At 28.7% G+C, this 25,795-nt stretch overlaps 1 protein-coding gene across 1 annotated transcript in view; it reads right to left on the minus strand.

Annotated features, from left to right (window-relative positions):
- Nlg1 (Neuroligin 1) overlaps nucleotides 1-25,795 on the minus strand; it is a 234,435-nt gene that overhangs the window by 140,013 nt on the left and 68,627 nt on the right. Inside the window, exon 5 of the mRNA XM_065502699.1 lies at nucleotides 4,076-4,207. Coding sequence (XP_065358771.1) covers nucleotides 4,076-4,207 — 132 coding nt within the window. The remainder of the gene's footprint in view (nucleotides 1-4,075; nucleotides 4,208-25,795) is intronic.

A 25,795-nucleotide genomic window follows, 5' to 3' on the forward strand; every position in this document is an offset into this window, starting at 1 on the left:
GGCTAGGTAAAATAATGGACCGATTTCAACCAGTTTCAACAAGCTTGGTCCTTGGGCCAAAAAAAATAACATGTACCAAATTTGATCGAAATATCTATAAAATTGCAACCTGTAAACTGCGCAAAAGGTTTACATGGACAGCCAGCAGACCTCCCAGACGGACAGACGGACATCGTTTAATCAATTCAGAAATTGTTGATCGGTATACTTGGGTGTTAGACTAATATTTTTGGGCGTTACAAATATCTGCACAAACGTATTATACCCTCCTCGCTATGGTGGTGTAGGGTATAAAAACACACAAGGCTCAAAAAGTTTCTGAGGGGAACTCTGCTGAAAATTGAAGTGAAATTTTATAAAAAAATATACCTGCTGCGTAATGGATGACGAACCGTATGGTATAGAAAAATGTTCGCAGCTTCCGGGTCAATATCTTTATGTTGCTGATATTCGAAGTAATGTTGTAGAAAAGTTTGGGATGCAAAATCAGACAATTTTCCCAGAATATTCTTGGTATGGCAAGCAATATGCAGTTGCGGCAAAAGAAGCCAAACATTTGTTACAAAGGACTCTATTAATACCGAAATTTACATCACGGAATGTTTACAAACATTATTTTTGGCCTGATTTGGTATCCTGTCACTATGGTAATAAATGTCTTGGGTGTTAAATGAACAATATTATGGTATTTGTATCAAGAGATGCGAATCCTCCAAACTGCCTGGAGCTAAGGCCAGTGGAGACATATTGAGCTCTTGCTAAAAGAGAATTGAAGAGCTCAAAAAAGGTGTCCAAAAGTGTGGTAGATTTTAAACGGGGAACATTTATCTATGTTTTTCATCTCACTCCTTAGTTTTTTGTAAGGTATTGCAACATGTGGCCTAGCGTTGCCATGATGGAATATTAAATTTTTCGTCCAATGCTCGCTTCTAACGAATCAGTTGCGTATTGTTCCCTGTGATGGTCTGGTCAAATTTCAGTAGCTCATAATATATAGAACCCTTTAGCTCTCACCGCAGCGGCATCGAAATTTGGCCTTGGTGTCGGTTATCGTAAGGGATCAATTTTCCGTCGCAAGTAATGATTCGGTGAAAACTGATTTTTTTTTTATAGCGTTCAAGAATCATGTCGGCTAGGCAATATATATGTCAGCCAAGGTCTCTCGACTTCAATTCGTATGATACCCAATTTTCCTGCTGCTTGCAGGCGGTTTGAAATTGATGCTTGAGTAGATCCAATGATTTTTCATGATCTTGTTGAGTTTGACGTCAATATCGAGCCCTTAGCGCCAAATTATCGTAAGCGAAATTTTCTACATTTTTTTTTATTGCAAAAAATAAAATTTTATCGACCGACTGATGTTTTAGCGTTCTCAGAATATCAAAATTGTTAATAACTTAAAAATTATAGCGGGTAAGATTTTATCGTAAGTCAATGTTTATATTTTACAGAAAACGAATTTTATCGTAAGCGATACACAGTGATATCGAAAAAAAAGAGGGAAATAAATCTGTAACTTCCAAATGGTTAGATTGGTTCGAATGAAATTTCACGTGCGCAAAGAAAAAGTGTTGTCGAGTTTAAGTTTTGAACCTTGACCTCATGGGCCCACCAGGGGCGCGACAAAGGGTCCTCAAATTAGGACACCTCGGGCATGTTATATTTTTAAAACAATCCAATTTTCAAAATTTTTACCCACCGCACTCCAGTTTTTTAATAACAGCGGGTCCAAATATTTTCCGATTTTCTAACAGCACATTTATGTGTCAAATAGAAAAAGAATTGTTTAAAAATAATGATTAACTCCAAAGTTATAAGCATTCGAATTTAAGAAATTTTAAAAAGAGGATTGTTTGCTAATTTTCTGGGAAAAAAGTACTTTTTTCTTTTTAAGTTATCTCAAAAAATTTATAAAAATGATGTATAAGGAGTATATACTTTGTGAAAGCTAAGTTTTCATAAAATATTTCAAATTAAAAAAAAATAAAGAATTGTTGTTATCGAGGGGACCAGGTCCATTCAAAAAACACCTACTTTTTATGTAAAATTAAATTTTAGGGCAAAAATTCTAAAATCGCATATCCGATATCAAAATATAGTAACCAATTTTAGGTGGCCTAATATGTTCCTAATTATTTTAAAAAAGGGTTCCGATAACCCCGACTCTGGTATGAATATTATAGCCAAAAAACTAATAATGTACACATCTGTGAAATTTTATTAAAAACTATTCATAAATAAAAATTTAATTGCAATTCGAAAAATTTGTATCTATGCAAAAATTCAATAAAAAAAAAACTTTTTTGTCATATTTTTCAATAAAGTATTCCATGAATTTTTAATTGTCAAAAGTTATAAATATTTTTGAGAAATAAGCATATGGCTTGAACGAAATTATATTATATCGCATCATAACATTTTTAATTCTCTGTATAAATTTCAAAATAATCAAAAAACGTTCTCCTGTAAAATTTGTGTTTTGTCGCTTACGATAATTTGGCGCTAAGGGCTCGATATTCATGGAGTAATTCCTCTAATTCTTTGTCTTCGAATTTTTTTGGCTGACCGACCGATAGAACACATTCATCGTAAGATTTGGTGAGTAATCGGTGTGCTTCAGCGGCATTTTTTTCAAATTAAAAAAGTAAAGAAACACTATTCTTTGGTATAAAATTCGACATTTTCGAAACAAAAAAAAACTTTGTTGTTAACAATATACTGTTCAGTAACTAAATGAGAATAAATCACAGAAATGTACCCACTACCAAAATATCATACATATTAGGTAAATTGTAAATCTATTTTAAATTCCTAATTTTTATATAAATTTTCAAAGCTCCACAAAAATCACGAAATCACCCATAATCATTACGTATTTAATTACAGTACATGTAGCATCCATAAGACAAAAAAAAAAAAAAAACGAGTGATGGGAATAATGTTTTTTTTTTGTTTATACTTCATTAATTTAATTGACGTTTTTGTAAATTCTTACTCTTTAGCAAACAATGGAAAATCAAAGTTTTTTTGTTCTGCTAAAACGAAAATGAAATTCTGACGAAAAAAAAAACTTTTCTTCTTTAAAACATTTTCACAAAGAAATAATTTCTAATAGATGGTACATTATGAGGCTGAAGAAAACTATAATTATAACGAAATTTTCTTTAGGTTGAACAAATAGGTTTCCTGAACGAACAATAGATAATTGCATGGTATATGTCAATATTAGGAAGGTACTAATATTGTTGAAATTGTATGAAATTGTTCTCTGTTATCTAAAAAACCATAGTAATCGTTTTAACAAACCGTCAAATGCGGAAGTTTTGCTTTACTTCTTTAATTTAAAACAAGTAAGAGAGCTATATTCGGCTGTGCCGAATATTATATACCCTTCACCAAATTATAATTTAAAATAATTTTTTTTAAATATTTTTAGGTAAACAAAATTTAATTTTTTTTTAATTGTTTTTCAAATTTTTTTTTTAAATTGTTTTTTTAATTTTTTTTAAAAAAAGTTTTTACCAAATATTTTTTAAAATTTGTTTTTTAAATTTTTTTTTTTTGAAAAAAAAATTTTTGCACCGAATCATTACTTGCGATGGAAAATTAATCCATTTCAATAAGGAGCTAAGGTAATATTCTGTATTTGGTGGGAACAAAAGGGTCCTATCTATTATGAACTGCTTAAATCTGACCAGACCATTACATGGAACCTGTACCGAACGCAACTGATTCGTTTGAAGCGATCATTTGCCGAAAAATACCATGAATATGTGGCGAGATATGGAACCATAATATTCGATCATGACAATTCTCGGCAACATTATGCAATAACTGTTAAATTAAACTTTTGTTTTAGTTGGAAACATCCTCAAAACTATTTTGATGCCAGCCTAATATATTATGTAAATGCTTTAGCAAGAACTTGCGTTTTGAAATAATGTTACAATACAATTTCGGAATGCACTAAGGAAATGTATAAACTAGTTTTGTTGAATTCATTTGGCTTATTACGGAAAAGTAAAATAAATTTCTTCTCTTTTTTTTCGATTTCGTTTAGTATTTTTGTACATACCGACTAAAATGTTCTGTGTATTGTCCCATTACTTTGTATGGTTGATTTGGTATGACATGTCCATCAACAATAGGACCCAATGATGTTGAAAATTGTGACAATGTTGTGCGTATTTTCAAAATATCTTGGTATCTGAAAATAAAGAAAATAATGTTGTATTTTTAGGTTTTTTAGATGTACTTTTATATACTAATGGGTTTTGTTAAATTCATAAATGTTTGAATTTGTCATCATTTGTACAGTAACTGAGAGTTGAAGGTTTAATTTAAGAGCAATATTGAATTCTGGTTAATTTTTTTTAATGATTTAGAAAATTCAAATAAATAGCTGTTAGAAAAATGTTGTTGATCATAATTACAAAATTGAACATAAATAATCCTAAATATATTAAACTTTTTCTTAAGTTATTTATTAAATAAATTATAACGATTTTTTAATATTCAAATAATACTAATTTGAATTTAGTTTGAAGTCATTTAAAACAAATTAAAATAATATTCTTCATACTATAAAAATACTGCCCAGTCAACATCATTACATTTTTTTTTTCTGATATCATTTTAGCAAAAGTAACCTAAATCCGTTTTAGGTTTCCAAAGTATTGAAAGGTAACCTTTTGTTAACAATAGAATTGAGAAACAAATATTCTACATAAAAAGGATTAAGTATAACAAAAGACTATTTTAATCATAATCCAATTTTCTACCCAAGTCACACGTGTCAAAGGTGTGTAGTTTAAGTAGAGATTTAGGTTATTGGTTAAAGTTATATAAACTTTATGTGGTAACACTTTGCTAGGTGTTGAGCTATTGTGAATAATAAAGAAGGGGATTTACTCTACTTTATTTTGCAACTGTTGGTTATACAGTTTGGTTATGTTTTTAGAGAGGCATCATGTGTTTTAAAAATTTAATATTTATGAAATATCTATTTATAGTTTTTAAATTATCTGTAGCCAAACCTGATTGTCAAGTTGTTTGCTTTTAGAATTTGAAAAGAGATACATAAGACTTTAATTAAAAAAGTAACAAATAATATGTTGATATTATATGCTTTTGACAGGTGTTTGTAGAAAAATATAAAACACAAATATGTTTTAAATAAACAAAATAGAAATAAAAGCAGTTTGACATATAAAAATAATTACTCCATCTCAACTATTACTACGTTTATACGCACGGCTTATTCGCAAATAAAAATATTCCAATTAAAAAAAATTACCGCATAAACCGTGAATTAATTTTTTATTTGCGAATTGCTAACTCACGAAAACAATTCCTATTTGCAAATAAGATTTTAAGCATTGCCATATGTTTTAATGTTTTTAGTTTATTAAGACCTTTCTTAAATATTTCATTGCGTTTTTGCATTAACTGGATTGCAAGACGAACAAGAATTTGTGATTCTTTCATTTTTAAATTTAAAAAAATAAAAAATTTATCATATTTTATTCAATAAAAAAGCTACCAAATAATAAAATTTTACCTTCCGTCATCTCATAAAAACCAGAATTTTCCGTAACCAATGTAACATATAAACAGAGAGTTAGTTAATTGCAAATTATTTTTATTTGTGAATAATAGTCTACGTATAAAAGTAGTATATGTGTGGGAAACCACACAAAACAAAACTTTTTTATACTTTTTGGCACAGAATGAGCACTAATTTATTGAAAAATATTTTTTGATAACGTGATATTTAAATAGTGGCGTTGCTTGCCCTAGTGTGTGGTTTTCCACACATAAGTAATTTCTATGTGTTTTGCACTAGGACAGCACACAGTGGTATAGAAAAAATGAAGGACCACCAGAGGTGCACCCAGGGGTCCTCAAAGTATAACACCACGGTAATTTTACATTTTTAAAACCATCCTATTTCCATTTTGTATCAAAGAAAACTATAATTATTTAAAAATAATGACTAATGCCCAGTTTTTGACTTGTTATTTAAATACGTATTTAGTTAATTTTAACTTAAAATTAAGTTGTATTTAAATACAGTTTGAGTTTTTCAGTGCTACATAATTTGTCTTATTTAAATAAGATAAAAGTATGGTAGCACTACTAAATATCAAAAATTTATCGATAGTTTTGCTTAAAACAGCTGTTCAACCAAAACAAAAATTGATACATTTTGCCCAATAAGAAATAAAAGTTTATTAAACAATAAAATTATTGGTAGGAAAATGCACAAAAGAAGCTCCAATTGCCCCGCATCGGAATTGTAGTTTTTGCAAGACGCTTTTTTTTAGCAAGACGCTGTTGTTTGTTTTTTTTTTTTTACTACAATAGAGTGAAAAAAAACCAAACAACAAAAGTCAGCTGTCAAAAACATATGGTAGTTTATGAAACTTAAATAGAATTTAAATGACCAACGTCGGCCATTTAAGTATCATTTAAAAAAGCACTGAGAAACTCATTTTCGCATTTAAATAGAACTTAAATATAATTCATATTTAAATACGAAGTCAAAAACTGGCTCTGAGTCAAAAGTTATATGCATTTGAATTTAAACAATTTCAATAATGATTCGATTTTATTGAAAAACTAATACAGTGCAACACGAAAAAAATAACTATATACGGACACCACTACGTCATAAAAGACCAAAAAAAAGACCAGTGTCTCCCAGTTTTGCCCCAAGTCTTTGGGCCCCCAAAGATTTGGGGCTTCGGTGTCATTTTTGCAAAATAATTCAAGAAAATAATCAACCACAGAAATGTTCCTAAGATCTCAATAAACAACTATCTAGAACATATGAATATCATAGAATTGATTGTTAACACCTTTTAGGTACATCAATATAAGTTAGTAAGATAAAACTAAAGAAATTAAGTGTTTTGGGCTAAATTATAAAACTATTAAATTATTATAAACTAAAGCATACATTCAGACAGCCTTAAAATAAAATTTTGCCTCAGAGAGTAAATCAAAATTCCGAAATGTTTGGAAGATATGAAAACGAGGCCCCAAACCTTTGGGGTTCCATAAAAAAAGTACATGACTTGGGACTAAACTAGGATACTGGGGTCTTTTTTTTGGTCTATTATCAGGTAGTGGTGTTCGTATATGGTTATATTTCCATGACTCAAAAAATTACACACAGTGTAATGAAAAATATACAAAAAGTAGGCAAATATATTTTACTTTCTTCGATGATACTCATATAAACAATTTTTGGCATTTGAGCAGCATAAATGAAGATCGTATTTTGAGCAAACATACTGTTTGTATAGTTTTCACCTTTTTTGCCTAACCAGATTGGAAAGTGATCGATATTGTCATAACAGACGTCATCTGGATGTTTTGCTCGTTCGCCAACTACTGAACTTCCTGGTTGTGAATCTTCTTGTGTAGTACCAACTGAACATGCGTCAAGCAGATAATTTAATCCGTCTGCGGTCTGCATCTGCCATTTTTATCATTTTTTATATAACTAAAATTATAACGAACCAGTAAGAAAGTATGGTCGGTCAAGCCCCACTAAGTAAATGAGCAAAAACATTTTTCTTTTGAAATATCAATAATTTATATTCGTGAGTGATTTTCGGAAGTTGACCTTATAAGGGTAGTGTGTTTATAAAAAACCGACTTTTTAAAAAACCGGTTTATCGGTTAACCGAAAATTGGGCTTTTTTAGAAAACCGGTTTTTCGGTTAACCGACATCGAAAAAACCGGTTAAACCGGTTAACCGTCATATATATGTAGAAAACATAAAATGTCCAATAAAGTATATACAGCTTTAAAATTTGTAGTTTTTAGTAGTCAGGAATGGTTAATATTAAATCCTATGAATATACAAAAGTGCTAAGTCCATTTTATTTTGTAAAAATTTCAAAATTATTATCTCAGTCAAATGGAATTGAATATAAATATGTTACTAAATATATGTATAATATACTTGTTTTAATTATTGGTTTATTCATTAAATTTTTCTGATATGGAATCAGATTTAAAAATATTTCAAATTATGGATTTTGGAACGTTGTTATTTCTGAAAAGGACTTTGTATACTAAGCTAACGAAATGAATAATAAAATAAAATTTTAAGAACAAAACACACTAATGAAGTCAAATTGATTGAAAGAAGGTATGCACATCAAATTCAACTTGACGTTTGGTAAAATCATCACTAAGTTTATAATGAATCATTATTAAGATTTTGCTTAACTTCTAGAATTCTGCGGAATTTAATTTTTATAGTTTGATTATGTGCAATTTATTCTGAAAAAGTTTTTAAGTAAACTCATCGTCCTCTACTATTTAGAATCATTTTAATTCTTAAAAATATCAATCTAAATAGGTTTATATTGTAAATCAGCAGTTTAGGTTTCAAATAAGACCAATAATGTTTGTACAATGAATATAAAAAATGCACAATACCATGAGATTTCTTAATATTAAACCTAAATTTTAAAAACCGGTTAACCGAGTGATAAAAACCGGATAAACCGGTTAACCGAAAATCAACATTTTAAATTAACCGGTTCGCAAAAAACCGAGATTTCGAAGAAAAACCGGTTTTTCGGTTAACCGGTTAACCGGTTTATAAACACTAGTCTTGAGATTTGTGTCTATATGAAAGTTATTTATGTTGAATTTTGTGTGTACACCAACATTTTTAAGAGATTTATGAACGTTAAAGTGATTTTCAGAAGGGGGTCTATATGAGAGCTATGACTAATTATGGACCGATCGTAACAAAATTTTGTGAAAAGAATTTCGTATATATAAAACTTATTTGGAACGGCGATACATATATAAATTAAACATTTATGACCGATAAAGTCCAATTTCGGGAGGACATTTGTATGGGGCATAGGTGAAATAATGTACCGATTTGGTCCATGGGCCGAAAGAATTATATGTACCAAATTTGATCGAAATATCTTGAAAATTGCGACCTGTACTTTGCGCACAAGGTTTACATGGACAGCCAGACGGAATGACGGACGGACATCGTTTAGTCGACTCAGAAAGTGATTCTAAGTCGATTGGTATACTTTGAGGTGGGTGTTAAAACAATATTTTTGAGTGCTATAAATATCTGCACAGACGCATTATACCCTACCCACTATGGTGGTGTAGGGTATAAAAAGTAAATAAAAAGCAACCCGCCACAGTGCCCTGAGGCATCCCTTAGTTTTTTCGTTCTCAACACACTTTTTGTTAGTTGTTTAACATTTACAAATGCATAGACTGAAAGAAGAATATCTTACCGTTAAAAAAAATATTTCGATAAGATCGGACAACTAAAAGTTAGTAAAACTTTGATTTAAAATAAAAATTCACACACAAAATTTCACATGCTAAAATTATGACATCACTCACAAAACAGCTGACAAAACAAAAACTACAAGTCGGACTGCATTTCGATCTTCGAGGGACATGTTAAAAAATCTGTAATTAAAGTCACCGTTAAATTTCAAAAATAAATTATAATTACTTTTTGAAATAATTGTTGTTTTGTAGTACATGCCTTGAGGCACTCTTGCGGGTTAGAGTTAAATGAATAAGAAATAAAATGTTTGATACCGATAAATAAACAGTTTCTACATGTATTGAATAAATGATTACATTTTATTTCATTTAGTTTTGTAAAACTGAGACTGAGTGACACTTAGCTGCCCAACAGAAGTCAAAAAAATCATAATGTATAAAACATTTCTCCAATTCACAATCGGTGTCGTAGCGTTGTATCGTTGTCTGTCGCATTTTTTTTAGTTATTAATAGTTTTGTTTTTGTTTCGAAAAATTTGTTTGAAAAATATTTATGACATACAACGATATAATGCTACGGCACATATTGTGAATTGAACAATTACACTCTGCTACAAAATGACACTTTTTGTCAGAACTTGAAAAGCCACCTAATGGAGGTTGTAGGCCTTGGTGAGGAAATACTAAAACCGTTCTCAAAGATTTTGAAACACTCTCAAAATTTTGAGTGATTTTGAAAAAACTGTTTTAGGGCAGGTCGTAGTACTTTAGTACCTCTAATTCACACATTTTTAGACCGATTTCAAAATTATGGATAGGTAAAGAATTAAGCTTTCATAATGCAAGGAATCTATATTCCAAGAAATTGTGTAAGTTTTTATAAATAGTTTCGCTTCTATTTTATTTTTTTCGTAATTTTTCAAATTCATCAACAGTTATTTTATTTTTTTTCTATGAAACCTAATCTGTTTTTGCACGGTGTTTTAAAGACAATTATGTAGACAAAAACGAGACATTAGCTGTTAAAATCGGTTTATATTTGCCAAAGTTATTAAACTTTTTCGAAAAATGTTCGATAAAATTTACCTTGTAAATTAAAAATTTTACAAATATTTTTTTTTCTACAGTTTTTTGTATTTTTTATACCCTACACCACCTTAGTGGGGAGGGTATTATGCGTTTGTGCAGATGTTTGTAACGCCCTAAAATATTAGTCTAACACCCACATTAAAGTATACCGATCGACTTAGAATCACTTTCTGAGTCGATTAAGCGATGTCCGTCCGTCCGTCTGGTCGGCTGGATGGCTGGCTGGCTGTCCATGTAAACCTTGTGCGCAGAGTACAGGTCGCAATTTTGAAGATATTTCGATCAAATTTGGTACATATTATTTTTTCGGCCCAAGGACCAAGCTTAATGAAACTGGCTGAAATCGGTCCACTATTTCACCTAGCCCCCATACAAATTTTGGACTTTATCGGTCATAAATGTTTAATTTATAAATGTATCTCCACAAATTCCGCTCCAAATAAGTTTTATATACACAAAATTCATGCCACCAAATTTTGTTACGACCGGTCCATAATTAGTCATAGCTCCCATATAGACCCGCTTCCGATAATCACTTTAACGTGCATAAATCGCTTAAAAATGTTGGTAAACACACAAAATTCAACATAGTTAACTTTAATATAGACATAAATCACACGACCTAATTTCATGGTGATCGGTCCATAATTGGTCATAGCCCCCATATAACCCCACTTCCGAAAATCACTCAAAAATATAAATTATTGAAATTTTAAAAGAAATTTTTTTTGCTCTTTTACTTAGTGTAGGGTATTATATGATCGGGCTTGACCGACCATACTTTCTTACTTGTTTTTTTATTCATATGGGCTGGGAGAGAAAATACTAAAAAAGGTGTTAATGAAAAGTTGAATAACTTTTACAGTTTTGATCCGATTTGAATAATTAAAACCATGTTTTGTTAAGAACTAAATTTTCTTTATATATTAGTATAAATTTGTATAAGCTTCCATATCAAAATAAGCAATGAAAAGCGACTAAAATCAAAAAAGTTAAGTTTTAGATATTCTTAACAAAAACAATACTTATCACTTGCAAATCTATCAAAAAATGAAAGTCATTTTAAGGCGTAATCAGTTTTCTTTCCAAACCCCTTAACAAATTTAAAGTCGGACATAAACTGACAGAGTTACAGATCGATAAGTTGACGAACATCACTGAAAACGGTTTTTTCAGAATAACTGAATTTGAGGGTGTTTCTTTAATTTTTAGACACAATTTGTAATGTGCTCAGCAAGCCTATAACGAACGATGGGTCATTTTCCAAGTTTTTTTCCATCGTAGCACCGTGTTATTTTCAAATATTCATAATCCTTTCAATATAGTTTAACATTTCTTTTCAGATCAGCCTGAAAAAATATTTTTTACTTGGCTAGTTTTTATTCTTTCATTTTATTTTTTCATAAGTTTGAGACATCTTTTGTTCAACATTTTTTTTCTTTAATTTTGTCAAAAAAGTATTTTATCAATATTTATGTATATGTTTAAACAAAAATCTATTTTATTCATACAATGTATGTTTAAAAAAATTATGAAATTTTCTAAGCAACTGATTTAAAAATGTCATTATGAATTATGCATGTAGCTTTTAAAAACAAAACTTTAACTTATGATTTAGAAATAGGGCTGGGTAAATTACATGTTTTAACTTTTACATTTTCAAAATTTTTTTTAATAAAGTCTTAAAAAATTAAGAAAATAATTTTTGATTCTAATAAATGTTAAATGGGGATTAAAACTGGAAATTTTCTAGATGAACGAGAATAGTTTAGATCTTGGAAGCATTGAAAATCCAAACATTGCTAAATAAAATTTACTATTGACGATCGAAAATTTCTTACTACCCTAATATTTCGAACACATTCACTTAAAAACACATATTTAACTCTTTTTGTTTGTTGCAGTTAAAACTCTTAAGGAACATACTCGTATCAATCACTAATGTAACCATAAAGTAGCACATGTAGTTATATACAACATACTTAAATTCATACAAATAAACTTCAAAGTATGTATTTATAAATTTGTATGTTGAAAAGCTTGTATGTATATTCAAGAGTATACTAACTATGTATATAACATTTAGAAATAAAGGATTGTGTTCATAAAACTTTAAAAAAAACATGTTAAAGGAAATTGTTTGTAAAAGCAGCTTAAACTTCATACATGTTGTAAAATAAATATAGTTTTTGAAGTAAATATCCTTTTGAAAAAAAAAATGGTACATCAACTTGAGTTTGAAACCTTTTTTTTATATACATACATATAAGTATTATCATATTTTTTGTTAAAATTTCATACATATTTTCTAACATATTTGGAAATTTATAAAATATAAAACTAAATGCAGTCATGTGTGATTTATGGTACTTATTTTAGTTTAATATTTTCTATAGTTGCTGGATTTTGTTGTTGTTGCCCTTTAGTTTAATGCAATTTTTCGTACACAAAAATGTACAACATATTTTTCTTAGTACATAAACTTGAGCATAGTTAATGTAAGTATGTTTATGTTTGAGTTTATATTGATGTTTTGTTATTTTATCAACGTAATTTTATAAATTTTTTTCATATTTTTTGGCTGTATTATGTACTTTAAAGTAGTAGGTTCAAAAGGTCTTTTAAAATACTTCCAAAATCAAATTTTAAATGCTCTTTATTCTGTATTAAATTTTGTATATTGGGTTAGTGCTGAAGTTTGTAACGTGCTAAATATTGTTTCAAAACCCGCCTGAAAGAGTCTGAATCGATTAAGCGATTTCCGTCCGTCTATATAAACTTTGTAATCACAATTTCAAAGACAATTCGGCAAAATTTGGGGAAAGCTTTTCTATTGCCCTAAGGAAGTCTATTGAATTTGGTTAGAATCGGTCCATTATTTCTCCTAGCCCCCATAAAATTCAAAACAAATAAGTTTCATATATACTATGGTATTCAATTAATCGAGTTTCTTTTAATCGGTTAACCGAGCAAATAATTAATCGGGGTTTATATTTATTCGGTTAATTTATAATTATTCGATTAACTGAATAATATCTAGTTGAAATTTAAATTGAAAACACAACCACGAATTTTGTGTACAAAAACATAAAACAAACAAAACAATTCAACCAAAAAACAAGTAAGAGTGCTATATTCGGCTGTGCCGAATCTTATATACCCTTCACCAAATTATACTTCAAAATTTTAAATATTTTTAGGTAAACAAAATTTAATTTTTTTTCCAGTTGATTTTTTTTCTTTTTTTGGAAAAAAAAAATTTTCGATTGTTATTTTAAATTTTAAAATTTTTTTTAAATTTTAAAAAAATTTTTGTTTGTTTTTAAAATTTTTTTTTTTGGAAAAAAAATTCGGGTTAAAATTTTTTTCCCGAGTTTGACCCATTGTAGGTCCAACTTACTATTATATACGTCGTTGCAAATGTCTTAGTAATCCAGATATAGGTCAAAAATATGTCAAAAAATGAGGTTGTCTTGGTTTTTTCCTCATATCTCAGCCATTTGTGGACCGATTTTGCTGATTTTAAATAGCAAAATTCTCGAAAGCATGTCTGACAGAACTATTGAAGATCTGGATTCCGAAGATATCTGGGGTCTTCAGAAAATTGATTTCAAAAGACGGACATAGCTTAATCGACTCCGCTATCTATAAGGATCCAGAATATATATAATTTATAGGGTCGGAAATGAAAAATGTAGAAATTACAAACGGAATGACAAACTTATATATACCCTACTCACGAAGGTGAAGGGTATAATAATAAAAAATATGGTATTTAAGATCCTTTTAGTATACACATTTGAGGTTTTTTAGTCCTTGTTTTCAATGTTTCATAAAAAAAATAAAACTTTTTCAACGATTTAAAGTCTTGGTCCACAAGTGGTTAAATTCGACAAATAACTAAAGACAAAAGGACTTTCGATCACTGTAGATGAGTTTTCCGATAGATCATTCTATAAATATATAAATATTACTGCAAGAAGTTACAATTCTAAAACAAATCTTTAAAAAATTTTAACTTAGGACTTGAACCAATGAAATCAAAAGATACGGATTAAAATATTTGTTATTTGGCTGGCGAAATATTAGAAGAATCGCAATTAATAATCAAAATATTAACTTATATTAAAGTGGAGTTGAATGTGATGGATAATGTGATTTTGAAACGGTCGTCGAAAGTGATATTGTGGATGACATTTATAATAATTACATTGAAATAGTTGAAGACCATGATCTTAAAATATATGTATATAAGTGATGTTATTAAATGCTGCAAAATATTTAATAAAAGAAAAGCATGGAGTTCGTCTTATACATGAGTTTGAACATTGTTGAACATCTTTGTCTAACGTGGTGATAAACTTTTTGCTTATTTGTAAATGCGTCAATCATGCACTGCCTGATTTCAAATTAGCCACGTTCATTGACAATGATATCAAACTTTTGGACAGATTTCCTTTATTGTGTAATTTCCCAAAACCGTTTTATTAAGCAAAGATTCGGCAACGTTGATAGAGCTTGATGTATAATACAATTTGTTATAAATAATTTAGAAAAAGCGAATAATTAATTTACTAAAGAATTAGTTACTCAATTTAAAACCCGAATTAATAAACGACATAAAAAAATTCTTAATACATTTATATTGTATTTGAATTCAGGATCATATCCAACTAGCTCAAATTGTTTAAAGCATAGCTCCAAAACGGAAACTAATGGGTTTGCTAGTCAATTGTTTTGTAGATTGTTCGGGAATTAATCTGATCAGAATATTTCTGTTGAAAATTTAATGATGGACTTTGTTTTCGAATGTTTTTAACATTATCAATACTTGAATTGTTAACTTTAACGTTATCTTTTGTTTTTTTTTTAACAATAAAATATTAAAAAACCGACATCAAAACATCATTATTTACTTTTTTTAAAAAAATTAAATTATTCGATTAATTTTAAACGTGTGATCGAATTATTCGAACAAGTTAAAATCTCTTATTCGAATTATTCGTTTTAGTCGAACAAGAGAATAATCGAATAATTCGAATACCCTAGTTGTTATTCTCACTAAACATTTTTCTTGGATGTTCGAAAAAATATATAATTTTAATTTGAAATTTGTATTTGAATTGAAATGGAAAAATAAATACAAAAAATATGTTAAAGTGCAAAAAAAGGAATTTTGGTTAATCGGTTTATCGATACAAATTAATCGGTTTATTTGTTATTTGAAAATCGGCAATTTTAAATTATTCGAACAGTTAACCGTCCAAAATTAATCGGTTAAGCGATTAACGGTAATGATTTTTTAAAAAAAATTATATTTTTTTTAAATATATTTTTTATAGAATTGCAGATTATATGAAAAAAAGTGAGTTTTTTTTTGTTAAAAGTTTCAGTTTTTCGATTTTTGCAAATTTATTAATTTAGAACATTTAAACGTTGATTTGCTTCAAATTAATGTTTAAGACTTATTTTTTGAAATTCGCAAATATAGGTTTCGGTTATCCGAAATTGGACATTGCTTTTTTTTAAAAAAAAAATTGCATTAAATTCACTTTGTGTGGTTTTCCACACAAGAGCGAAATACAGGTTAAATTATGAAAGGACTTCTAAAATTGTCCTCATACTTTAATATTTATATCCTATACATTATGCCAATAAATACATATTCTTCTTGATGTCGTAAAAGTCACGTCTCTTTCTTTTTTAGTCACATTTTCATTTGCTGCATAAAGATGTCTAAAGTACGACTCTAAACATCCTAAAAGGTTTGTCCATCTTACAGAATTGTTAGTTATAAGTAGATAGCTTTTTTCAAAGAGTAGAATTGTTTTGTTTTCTTATTTTGCCAAATATTTATTAAACTTGAAATGATTTCAGCTTTTAGTATAATGAGAATTTCTCTACGAAGGAAGATTTTTAATATAAAAGAAATAGCAATTCATTTTTCTGACCATAAACTTTCATTTGATTTGAAGGCCATGGAAAAATATATTAATTAAAATTTCTATTTGATGAAAAAATAATAATAATAAGTGAAAAGGACAGAAATCTTATTGAACGAATGACAATAGTTTGAGAAATATTTAAGATAAAATCGTAGGTTTTTAAATAAAAGAAAAAAATTATTTAAAATATGACTGAAATTGCTGAGTGGGAGAGAATCAAAATATTTTCTAGCTGGCCTATCATATGGATATGAATTTTTGCTTAGTCATAGCAGAGCATTATTAAAATTTAAATTTGGACGTCAGACCAAAGTGAATTGCAATTCATTTGAGAAATTCATTTAAGTTGAAAATTAATTGCAATTCATGTTTACCAAATTCATTTGAGTTGACGCAATTTTAATTCACTTCATTGTTTGTGTGCATGAATAATTCGCGAATTAATTATTAAGTACTATTTTAAGATTTTGAAATTTTTTATTTTTTATTCTTCAATTTCAATTTTAATACATATTCAATAAACCGCCAACGGTAAATTTTCTTTAATTTGCCACAACTAGCAGTAGCAGTTGAATAATCTTGAAATGTATTAAATACATGACTATTCAAATATTTACATCAAACAAACACATTTACCTACGTATCATCTCCCTAGACAAATGACATTATTGAAATTTACATTTTAATCATAAGCGACAAGCCACTACAGTGGCTCACAATGTAACTTAATTATATTTACAAAATGCACAATATTTAATTGATTCCTTTGTGTGTTTGCAATTACGCCTGTTTTATTTATAATCATACAATTAACCTGGAGGGCTTTAGTCTTAAGCAGCGGCAACAGCAAAAACTATATAAAATTCAATATGTACATATTTAATTATTTAAAATATAAAAGGGCATAAGAGGAGTTTTTTTAGTTTAGTTGAACGGTGTTTTATTTAAAGGCAGGATTTTGTTTATATAAAAGGAAAAAGGCTACTAATAATAATACTTGCATAAAGTAAAAAACAGTTTAAGTTTTTTTTTATTTTTAATTTAAACGTATATGATTTTGCCGTATAATTACTCTTTATAATATGTACAATAATAGGTGCACAGATATACATCAATTTTGTGAAGTATATAACATTGTATAACAATGCCTAGTTCACACAATTATTAGGGCAGAGCATAAGTAACTTTGAATAAAAACTATTTTGTTCTGATGTTTATTGATATGCAGAATATTAAACTTTTTTCCAATTCCTCCCATTAGTGTTTGCAAAAGACTTTCCTCATGTTTTTAAATTTATTTCCTTCTGTTTTTAAGGTGTGATCCAGAAAAACTGATACTTGTATTAACTTCTCTAAAAGTGCTTTAATTTCTTCAATTCAAATATTGTATAAATTCATTAAGGGGCTGACATCTACTGCCGATGAACCCTTCGTATACGTGTGTGATTGATATCACTATGCAACAAATGAAGACTTTTGTAAAAACACAAAATCATGGAAGTATAGGTTCGACTCTACTACCAAAGTGTAGTAAAACCCTGTACTCAGTTTGTCAATTTTGGTGACCGATTTTTTTTTATGGGCCCCCAAAGTTTCTGAAAATCAGTAGGGCCTCTAAAAAAAGGAGTCATCAGTTTTTGGTTAACAGCTAATTCAGACTTTGTGATACGGCTTAACTTTATACGGCAATAATATAGCTAAGAGTCCGCCAAATAAATTCTGTTAAAATTTTTTTCCAAAAAATAGCATTTTCGTGCACTTTTGTTGAAAAAATATAGGAAGAAAAATTGTTTTTTTTACTTTTTTTAGAATAACTTCCAGGGTCTCCTAATTTTTCAATAACAATATTTTGCAAAGTTGCAGCTACGGTAAATCTGAATAACTCTTGTGAACATATCAATGCAATCCGAACATATCTAGGCATTCTAAATAGCTGTGAAAAATCACTTTGTAGCTTAAAAATTTTAGTTTTTTACTATTTTTTGACTCTAAAACAAAAATTGTTTGTTAAAAATGTATGTTCGAGTGTATACTTCTCTATTGTGCTAGAATAACGAAGAATGGGCAAATAATTATCGGTATGATCCGGGCGCATCACTTTATCCAATCTTGATCACGCAAGACCGGCTTGATGCAAGATATGAAAAAACATTAAAATTTGAACAAAAATCGATTTTTTATATAAAAACTCAAAATATCTAAATTTGCTAATAACTTGGCCAATAAGCGTTTAATCAAGAAAAGGAGCTCGATCTGTGATCACTCATATTTCTAAACAAAAATCGATTTTTATATAAAAACTCAAAATATCCAAATTCGCTAATAACTTGGCCAATAAGCGTTTAATCAAGAAAAGCAGCTCAATCTGTGATCATTCATATTTCTGACCAAAAATCGATTTTTTATATAAAAACTCTAAATATCTAAATTCGCTAATAACTTGGCTAGTAAGCGTTTAATCAAGAAAAGGAGCCCGATCTGTGATCACTCATATTTCTGAACAAAAATAGATTTTTTATATAAAAACTCAAAATATCTAAATTCGTTAATCACTTAATAAAGGAAATATAATAAATAAAAATCAAATAAATATTTGATACTTTATGGAAAAATAAAAGTAAAAATCATGCATTTAAGGGTTTAAATTATGAAAACCTGTAAATGGTTCATGATGTCTAAATCAAAATCGAACTTAGTTGTGATAAAATTCAAAACAATTTCTGTTCCCGTAAAGCCCATTGGTATTTACATGCGAAGCAAATTTTTTTTGTTCGACTATCGATTCAGTTTTTTGTCTGACTCCTCCATTCTATCTTGTTTGATAATATCCAGCAACATCCATTAAATAAAACAAGTAAGAAAGTATGGTCGGTCAAGCCCGACCATATAATACCCTACACCAAGTAAATGAGTAAAAATATTGTTCTTTTAAAATATCAATAATTTATATTCATGAGTGATTTTCGGAAGTGGGCCTTATATGGGAGCTATGACCAATTATGGACCGGTCACCATAAAATTAGGTCGTGTGATTTATGTCTATATTAAAGTTAACTATGTTGAATTTTGTGTGCATACTAACATTATTAAGTGATTTAAGCACGTTAAAGTGATTTTCGGAAGCGGGTCTGTATGGGAGCTATGACTAATTATGGACCGATCGTAACAAAATTTGGTGACATGAATTTTGCATATATAAAACTTATTTGGAGCGAAATTTGTATAGATACATAGATAAATTAAACATTTATGACCAATAAAGTCCAATTTCGAGGGGACATTTGTATGGGGGCTAGGTGAAATAATGGACCGATTTCAGCCAGTTTCAATCGGCTTGGTCCTTGGGCCGAAAAAGTAATATGTACCAAATTTTATCGAAATATCTTCAAAATTGCGACCTGTACTCTGCGCACAAGGTTTACATGGACAGCCAGCCACACAGTGCTTTGTTCAATGGACAAAAATCAAAAACAAGATCATGTCTTTGATGTTAATGAAATTTATATTTTTCAATAGACAACTAAATAACTCATTCATGTAAAAAATACTTTTTTATAAATATCTTTTTTTGTCGTCACTAGAGGTCGCTAAAGTTAGTATATTTTCAACATAAATTTTATGGAGAAAAATATATTTTTTTTAAGGTTAACTAAAATCATTGTTAAAAGTTCGTTTTAAAAGATATAAACTCGCGATTGGCTGCAAATGAAAGGATATGAATGTGGAATTATGGAAAATTACTGTTTTTGTCAAAAAATGTTTAACAGTTTAATCTGCGCAATTTTTAATAATTAACATTTTTTTTATTGTAAGCCTGAAATTCTAAAATTTTGTTGGAATATTAGTAAAATACGTGTTAATCTATTTTGATTATGTTTTACTATAGAATAGCCATAAGTATTGTCTATAAGAAAATGTAATCATTAGTTGTCCTTTTTTATGAAAACTATTAAAATTTTGTTTTTGTTTAAATGTATAAATTACCATTTCGTAAATTTTCAATTTGATGGTTTTGAGAAATAGCACCAGATTTTTGGGTTTTTAAAAAATAATACCAGTTTTTTCTTTTAAATAACTAAGAAATATTGCGTTATTTAACAAAAGTAGTTTAATGGCATAAAGTGTATTAATAGGTCTTTATTTGGTTCTTGATTTTGTATGTTTTTTTGCTGAAATCAAACAAAATTCCAAAGTTGGATTTAATTTTGAAAAAAAACGTGTTAATCCATTTTAATTTTTCTTTAATTTTTACTAATGCCTATCTCTTATTTATTATAATGTGAAATCATTATTTGTCCGTTTTGACTAGAACTTTAAAAAAAAATTGTTTTTGATGGCACCCATAAATAATACATTTTTACAGTAAATGTAAGTAACTCAATAATTTAATATAACCTACATATCCTTAGATTTAGATATTAATATGAGCTTCTGCTGATATTAGGAACACTTAAAGTATAGTCCAACATCCAGTTTCTAATATTACAGCTGAACCATAAGGCCATCAATATTTGAAAATGTCCGTCCATCCGTCCTTCCGAATTTAGAAAATATATAAAATATTTCAGTATTTTTTTTAAAAAAGGATATATGGAAGTTATGTAAATCCTTGCTAGAATTGAAATGTTAATAACTAAATTAATCTGATATTATAAGAGAACAATAATTTCTGAAAATTAATAATTTTATTCAGGTTCATAGGTTTTTTAAGGAAAAGGATGTATGGCAGCCACCCGAATCCTTGCTGCGATTGTAATAAATATTTTCACAAACAACAATAACTTTACTAAAATGATTATAACCAAATTGGTTCCAAAATAAGAAACGATTTTTACGAATTTTTTAAAAAAAAAATTAGATGTTATACAGGATATTGAAATCTTGATGTCTTGGAATTATGAATATCCTTCCGATAAAATTTTCATAAATTTGCATCTAATATTATAAGAGAACAATAATTTCTGAGAATTAATAATTTTATACAGGTTTATAAGTTTTTTAAGGAAAAGAATGTATGGCAGCCACCATACATGGCATATTACGTGCTGCGATTGTAATAAAAATGTTCACAAACAACAATAACTTTATTAAAATGACTATAACCAAATTTTAAAATGTTAGGAGTATAACTGTGAATTTTATTAAAAATTATATGTTCAGGATATATGGGAGGTACCCGTGTCCTTTCACTGATTTTTTCAAGAATTATATTTTTTCTTAATCTTACCAAAAGGTAATATTCCACTAAGAAATATTGCGTTATTTAACAAAAGTAGTTTAATGGCATAAAGTGTATTAATAGGTCTTTATTTGGTTCTTGATTTTGTATGTTTTTTTGCTGAAATCAAACAAAATTCCAAAGTTGGATTTAATTTTGAAAAAAAACGTGTTAATCCATTTTAATTTTTCTTTAATTTTTACTAATGCCTATCTCTTATTTATTATAATGTGAAATCATTATTTGTCCGTTTTGACTAGAACTTTAAAAAAAAATTGTTTTTGATGGCACCCATAAATAATACATTTTTACAGTAAATGTAAGTAACTCAATAATTTAATATAACCTACATATCCTTAGATTTAGATATTAATATGAGCTTCTGCTGATATTAGGAACACTTAAAGTATAGTCCAACATCCAGTTTCTAATATTACAGCTGAACCATAAGGCCATCAATATTTGAAAATGTCCGTCCATCCGTCCTTCCGAATTTAGAAAATATATAAAATATTTCAGTATTTTTTTTAAAAAAGGATATATGGAAGTTATGTAAATCCTTGCTAGAATTGAAATGTTAATAACTAAATTAATCTGATATTATAAGAGAACAATAATTTCTGAAAATTAATAATTTTATTCAGGTTCATAGGTTTTTTAAGGAAAAGGATGTATGGCAGCCACCCGAATCCTTGCTGCGATTGTAATAAATATTTTCACAAACAACAATAACTTTACTAAAATGATTATAACCAAATTGGTTCCAAAATAAGAAACGATTTTTACGAATTTTTTAAAAAAAAAATTAGATGTTATACAGGATATTGAAATCTTGATGTCTTGGAATTATGAATATCCTTCCGATAAAATTTTCATAAATTTGCATCTAATATTATAAGAGAACAATAATTTCTGAGAATTAATAATTTTATACAGGTTTATAAGTTTTTTAAGGAAAAGAATGTATGGCAGCCACCATACATGGCATATTACGTGCTGCGATTGTAATAAAAATGTTCACAAACAACAATAACTTTATTAAAATGACTATAACCAAATTTTAAAATGTTAGGAGTATAACTGTGAATTTTATTAAAAATTATATGTTCAGGATATATGGGAGGTACCCGTGTCCTTTCACTGATTTTTTCAAGAATTATATTTTTTCTTAATCTTACCAAAAGGTAATATTCCACTAATTTTTATTCGTCTGCAACAACTCCTTCTATTTTTGTCCATTGCCTATATGAAAACAAAGCACTGTGAGCCAGCCAGCCAGCCGGCCAGCCAACCAGACGGACGGACATCGTTTAATCGACTCAGAAAGTGATTCTAAGTCGATCGGTATACTTTAAGGTGGGTGTTAGACTAATATTTTTGGGCGTTACAAACATCTGCACAAACGCACTATGGTGGTGTGGGTATAAAAACAGACGATAATAAATTTTGATCTTAGATTGATTATAAGTTTGTATAATAATATTGGAAATGTTATCGAAATATACAATTTTCTAGCTCCGCTGTCATATCCTGAACCACGGATTTGCCAATTTCAAACTTTCTCTGTGCCTTTTTGCCTGTGTACCTATATATCCGTTTTATATAAATAACCATTTTATACTCGTAACGACCCCCCAGCGGCTATATGCTCGTCTGTAGACTGATATTTGCTTTGTGTCAAGGTTTTTCTAAATGCTGAGTTGAAATGATTTATTACTGCTCGTATTTTGAAGGCTCAATGGTAGAATGGGTCGACGGCTTAGCTGTTCAGCATTGTTAGCAAAATGTAAGCTTGAAAAAATATTTGATCTCGAATCATAACTTTGGACATAAACGTTACTGAACACCTTTTGCCATTGTTTGATTTTATTGGTTTTGCAATGTAAATAAAGCAGTACTCTACTCTTTGAAACGAAAAAAAGCTTATAATTGTTCAATGAATTTGTTTCCAAATTTTTACCTTTGACGACGAATGGGACACATATGTCCCATGATTTTTCTCGTAGAAGGAGCAATCATTTTTAAATTTTGACAAATTTTTTTAATGTTACTTTCAGAGTAAGAATCCGCAAAAAAATTTCAAAAAATTCCAGTGGAAAATTCTTTGTTGTCAAAGGGTGAACAGTGAGTACTTGTAGAAAATTTCAGCCCGCTAGCTCTTTTATTTTGAGCCCTATCTTGTTAGATCATCTTTTATACTAATGTGGGTCTGCGATAAATATTTTGATGTATTTCAAATGGATCGTACTCCATCCTTTTTGATGGTGGGTATAAAAATTAGACTTATTTAAAGATACTCGATACTCTAGTATCGAGCACCTAGATCATCTTATTTGCTAATGAGAGACCATCCCATCATCATTTTGATTTTTAACGCAATATTCGATATATATATGGGGCATTTCACGTCAAGTGAACCAACTTTTTAAATCGATGTCTTCCGATCGCGATGAAATTTGCACCAATGTTAGTTCTATTGGATAGTAATTCGGACACCATTTTTCAATAAGATCGGTCAAGAACTCTCTGAGTTATAGGAGGTCAAAATTTGACATTTTGGCCAAACAGGTGTTTTTTTTATCCATATAACTTATTACCTATTGTTCTTAGCAAAATGTGTCTCAAATAGTTTAGATAGCTAGTTATGCAATCTTTCGAAAAAAAAAATTAAAAAAATTTAATAAAATATTTTTGATTTTTTTTTTTTTAAATCAAAAATATTTTTGACTTTTTTTTTCAAAATGGGCCCTTTTTATTTTTTTTAAGAAAGCTTAGGTCTTTTCCTAAGCGACCTATATGGTCGCTTAGTGGGATGCGAGTGGGATATCTATCAAAAAAAATATTTTGTAACTCAAGATTTAAAATTTTTGATTTTTTTGTAAAATCAAAAACTTTGTTGACTTTTTTTAAAAAAATGGACCCATTTTTTAATTTTTTTTTTTTGCTCGAAGAAAGCTTATGTGTTTTCCTTTAACACCCTTTTTGTCGCATAGTGGGATGCGAGTGGGATATCTATAAAAAAAATGTTTTGTAACTCAAGACATACAATTTTTTACTTTTTTTTGAAAAATCAAAAACCTTTCGATTGTTACCGCAGCATCGAATCTGCTCTTTAGTGTTTTCAATGTTTCCTCATGATCCTCTTTGCTACTAAAAACTATTTTAGTTTCTTTACAATAATTCTTTGCCCAATGGAATAAATCAGTCGCATTTAAGATGCGATCTTGATGAGAGCATTGGAGGCTATACATCGCTGCATTTCTTTTGAGGTTTGCTCCAATACCATCACATGCTCCTTTACCATGAGCAGTAGGATGAAAATGCCACTCAACTGGCATTCCAAAATCTTTTTCATGAGCTGTAAGATTTGCGAAGCTACTTGTTTTTACGGGTTAGAAGTTGACGGCAATATTAGTTTTAAGTATCGGGTAAGTAAATAAGAATCTTATTTTTTATATTTTCTTTTTTTTTTTTATAAAACGTTATAATTCATATGTTTATTGAACTTTCATTAGCGGTAAGTATTTAATATATAGGATTAGGGTAAGTATATAGATCTCAAGTATATAACAAATTTTTGGTTAGGGTGTAAGTTTTATACTAGGTTTAAGTTAATATTTAAGTAAATTTTAAATACACTTTAAGAGTTTTATTATAGGTTTAAGGTTTTATTATAGGTTTAGGATTTTATTATAATTTTAGGGTTTTATTATAGTTTTGTTTTTTATTAAGTTTTAACTTATTTATTTATTTATTAAAATAACTATTGTTGGTTTCACTGTTGTTTGGTTTTAAGCGCACACACTTGTTTATTGATCAAAAGGGTTTTTTGAAGTGGAGATCATAAAGCTGCAGCTGACTTTAGTGTGTGTAATCTGAAGTTGGCTGCAGTTAAGATGTGGGAGATGTTTGACTTCAGGGATGGGAAAGTCGTTTTGTTCATTGAAATGAACACTACTTTTGTTTTTAAAATGTTGACGAGCTCCGTCCGAAACGTAGTATACCTTTTCTACTGTAAATTTTGATTTTAGATAATTTAGTATTATCTTCTGGTACTCATAAACTGCAACGGTGTCATGTTTTAAATCGTCGGATATGATTGCCATACTTTTGTGTTCCAGGTTTTCTTCTTTCATGTAGTAAATAACTACTGTGAATATAGTTGCTTGGTCGTTATTGAAGTGGAATGCTTGTATGGAATCCTGAAGAACATATTTATAGTTCTCTGCGAAATCAAATGAAATAATG

Source organism: Calliphora vicina, chromosome 1 (genome assembly GCF_958450345.1).
Source record: "Calliphora vicina chromosome 1, idCalVici1.1, whole genome shotgun sequence".
NCBI classification, from domain to species: domain Eukaryota; kingdom Metazoa; phylum Arthropoda; class Insecta; order Diptera; family Calliphoridae; genus Calliphora; species Calliphora vicina.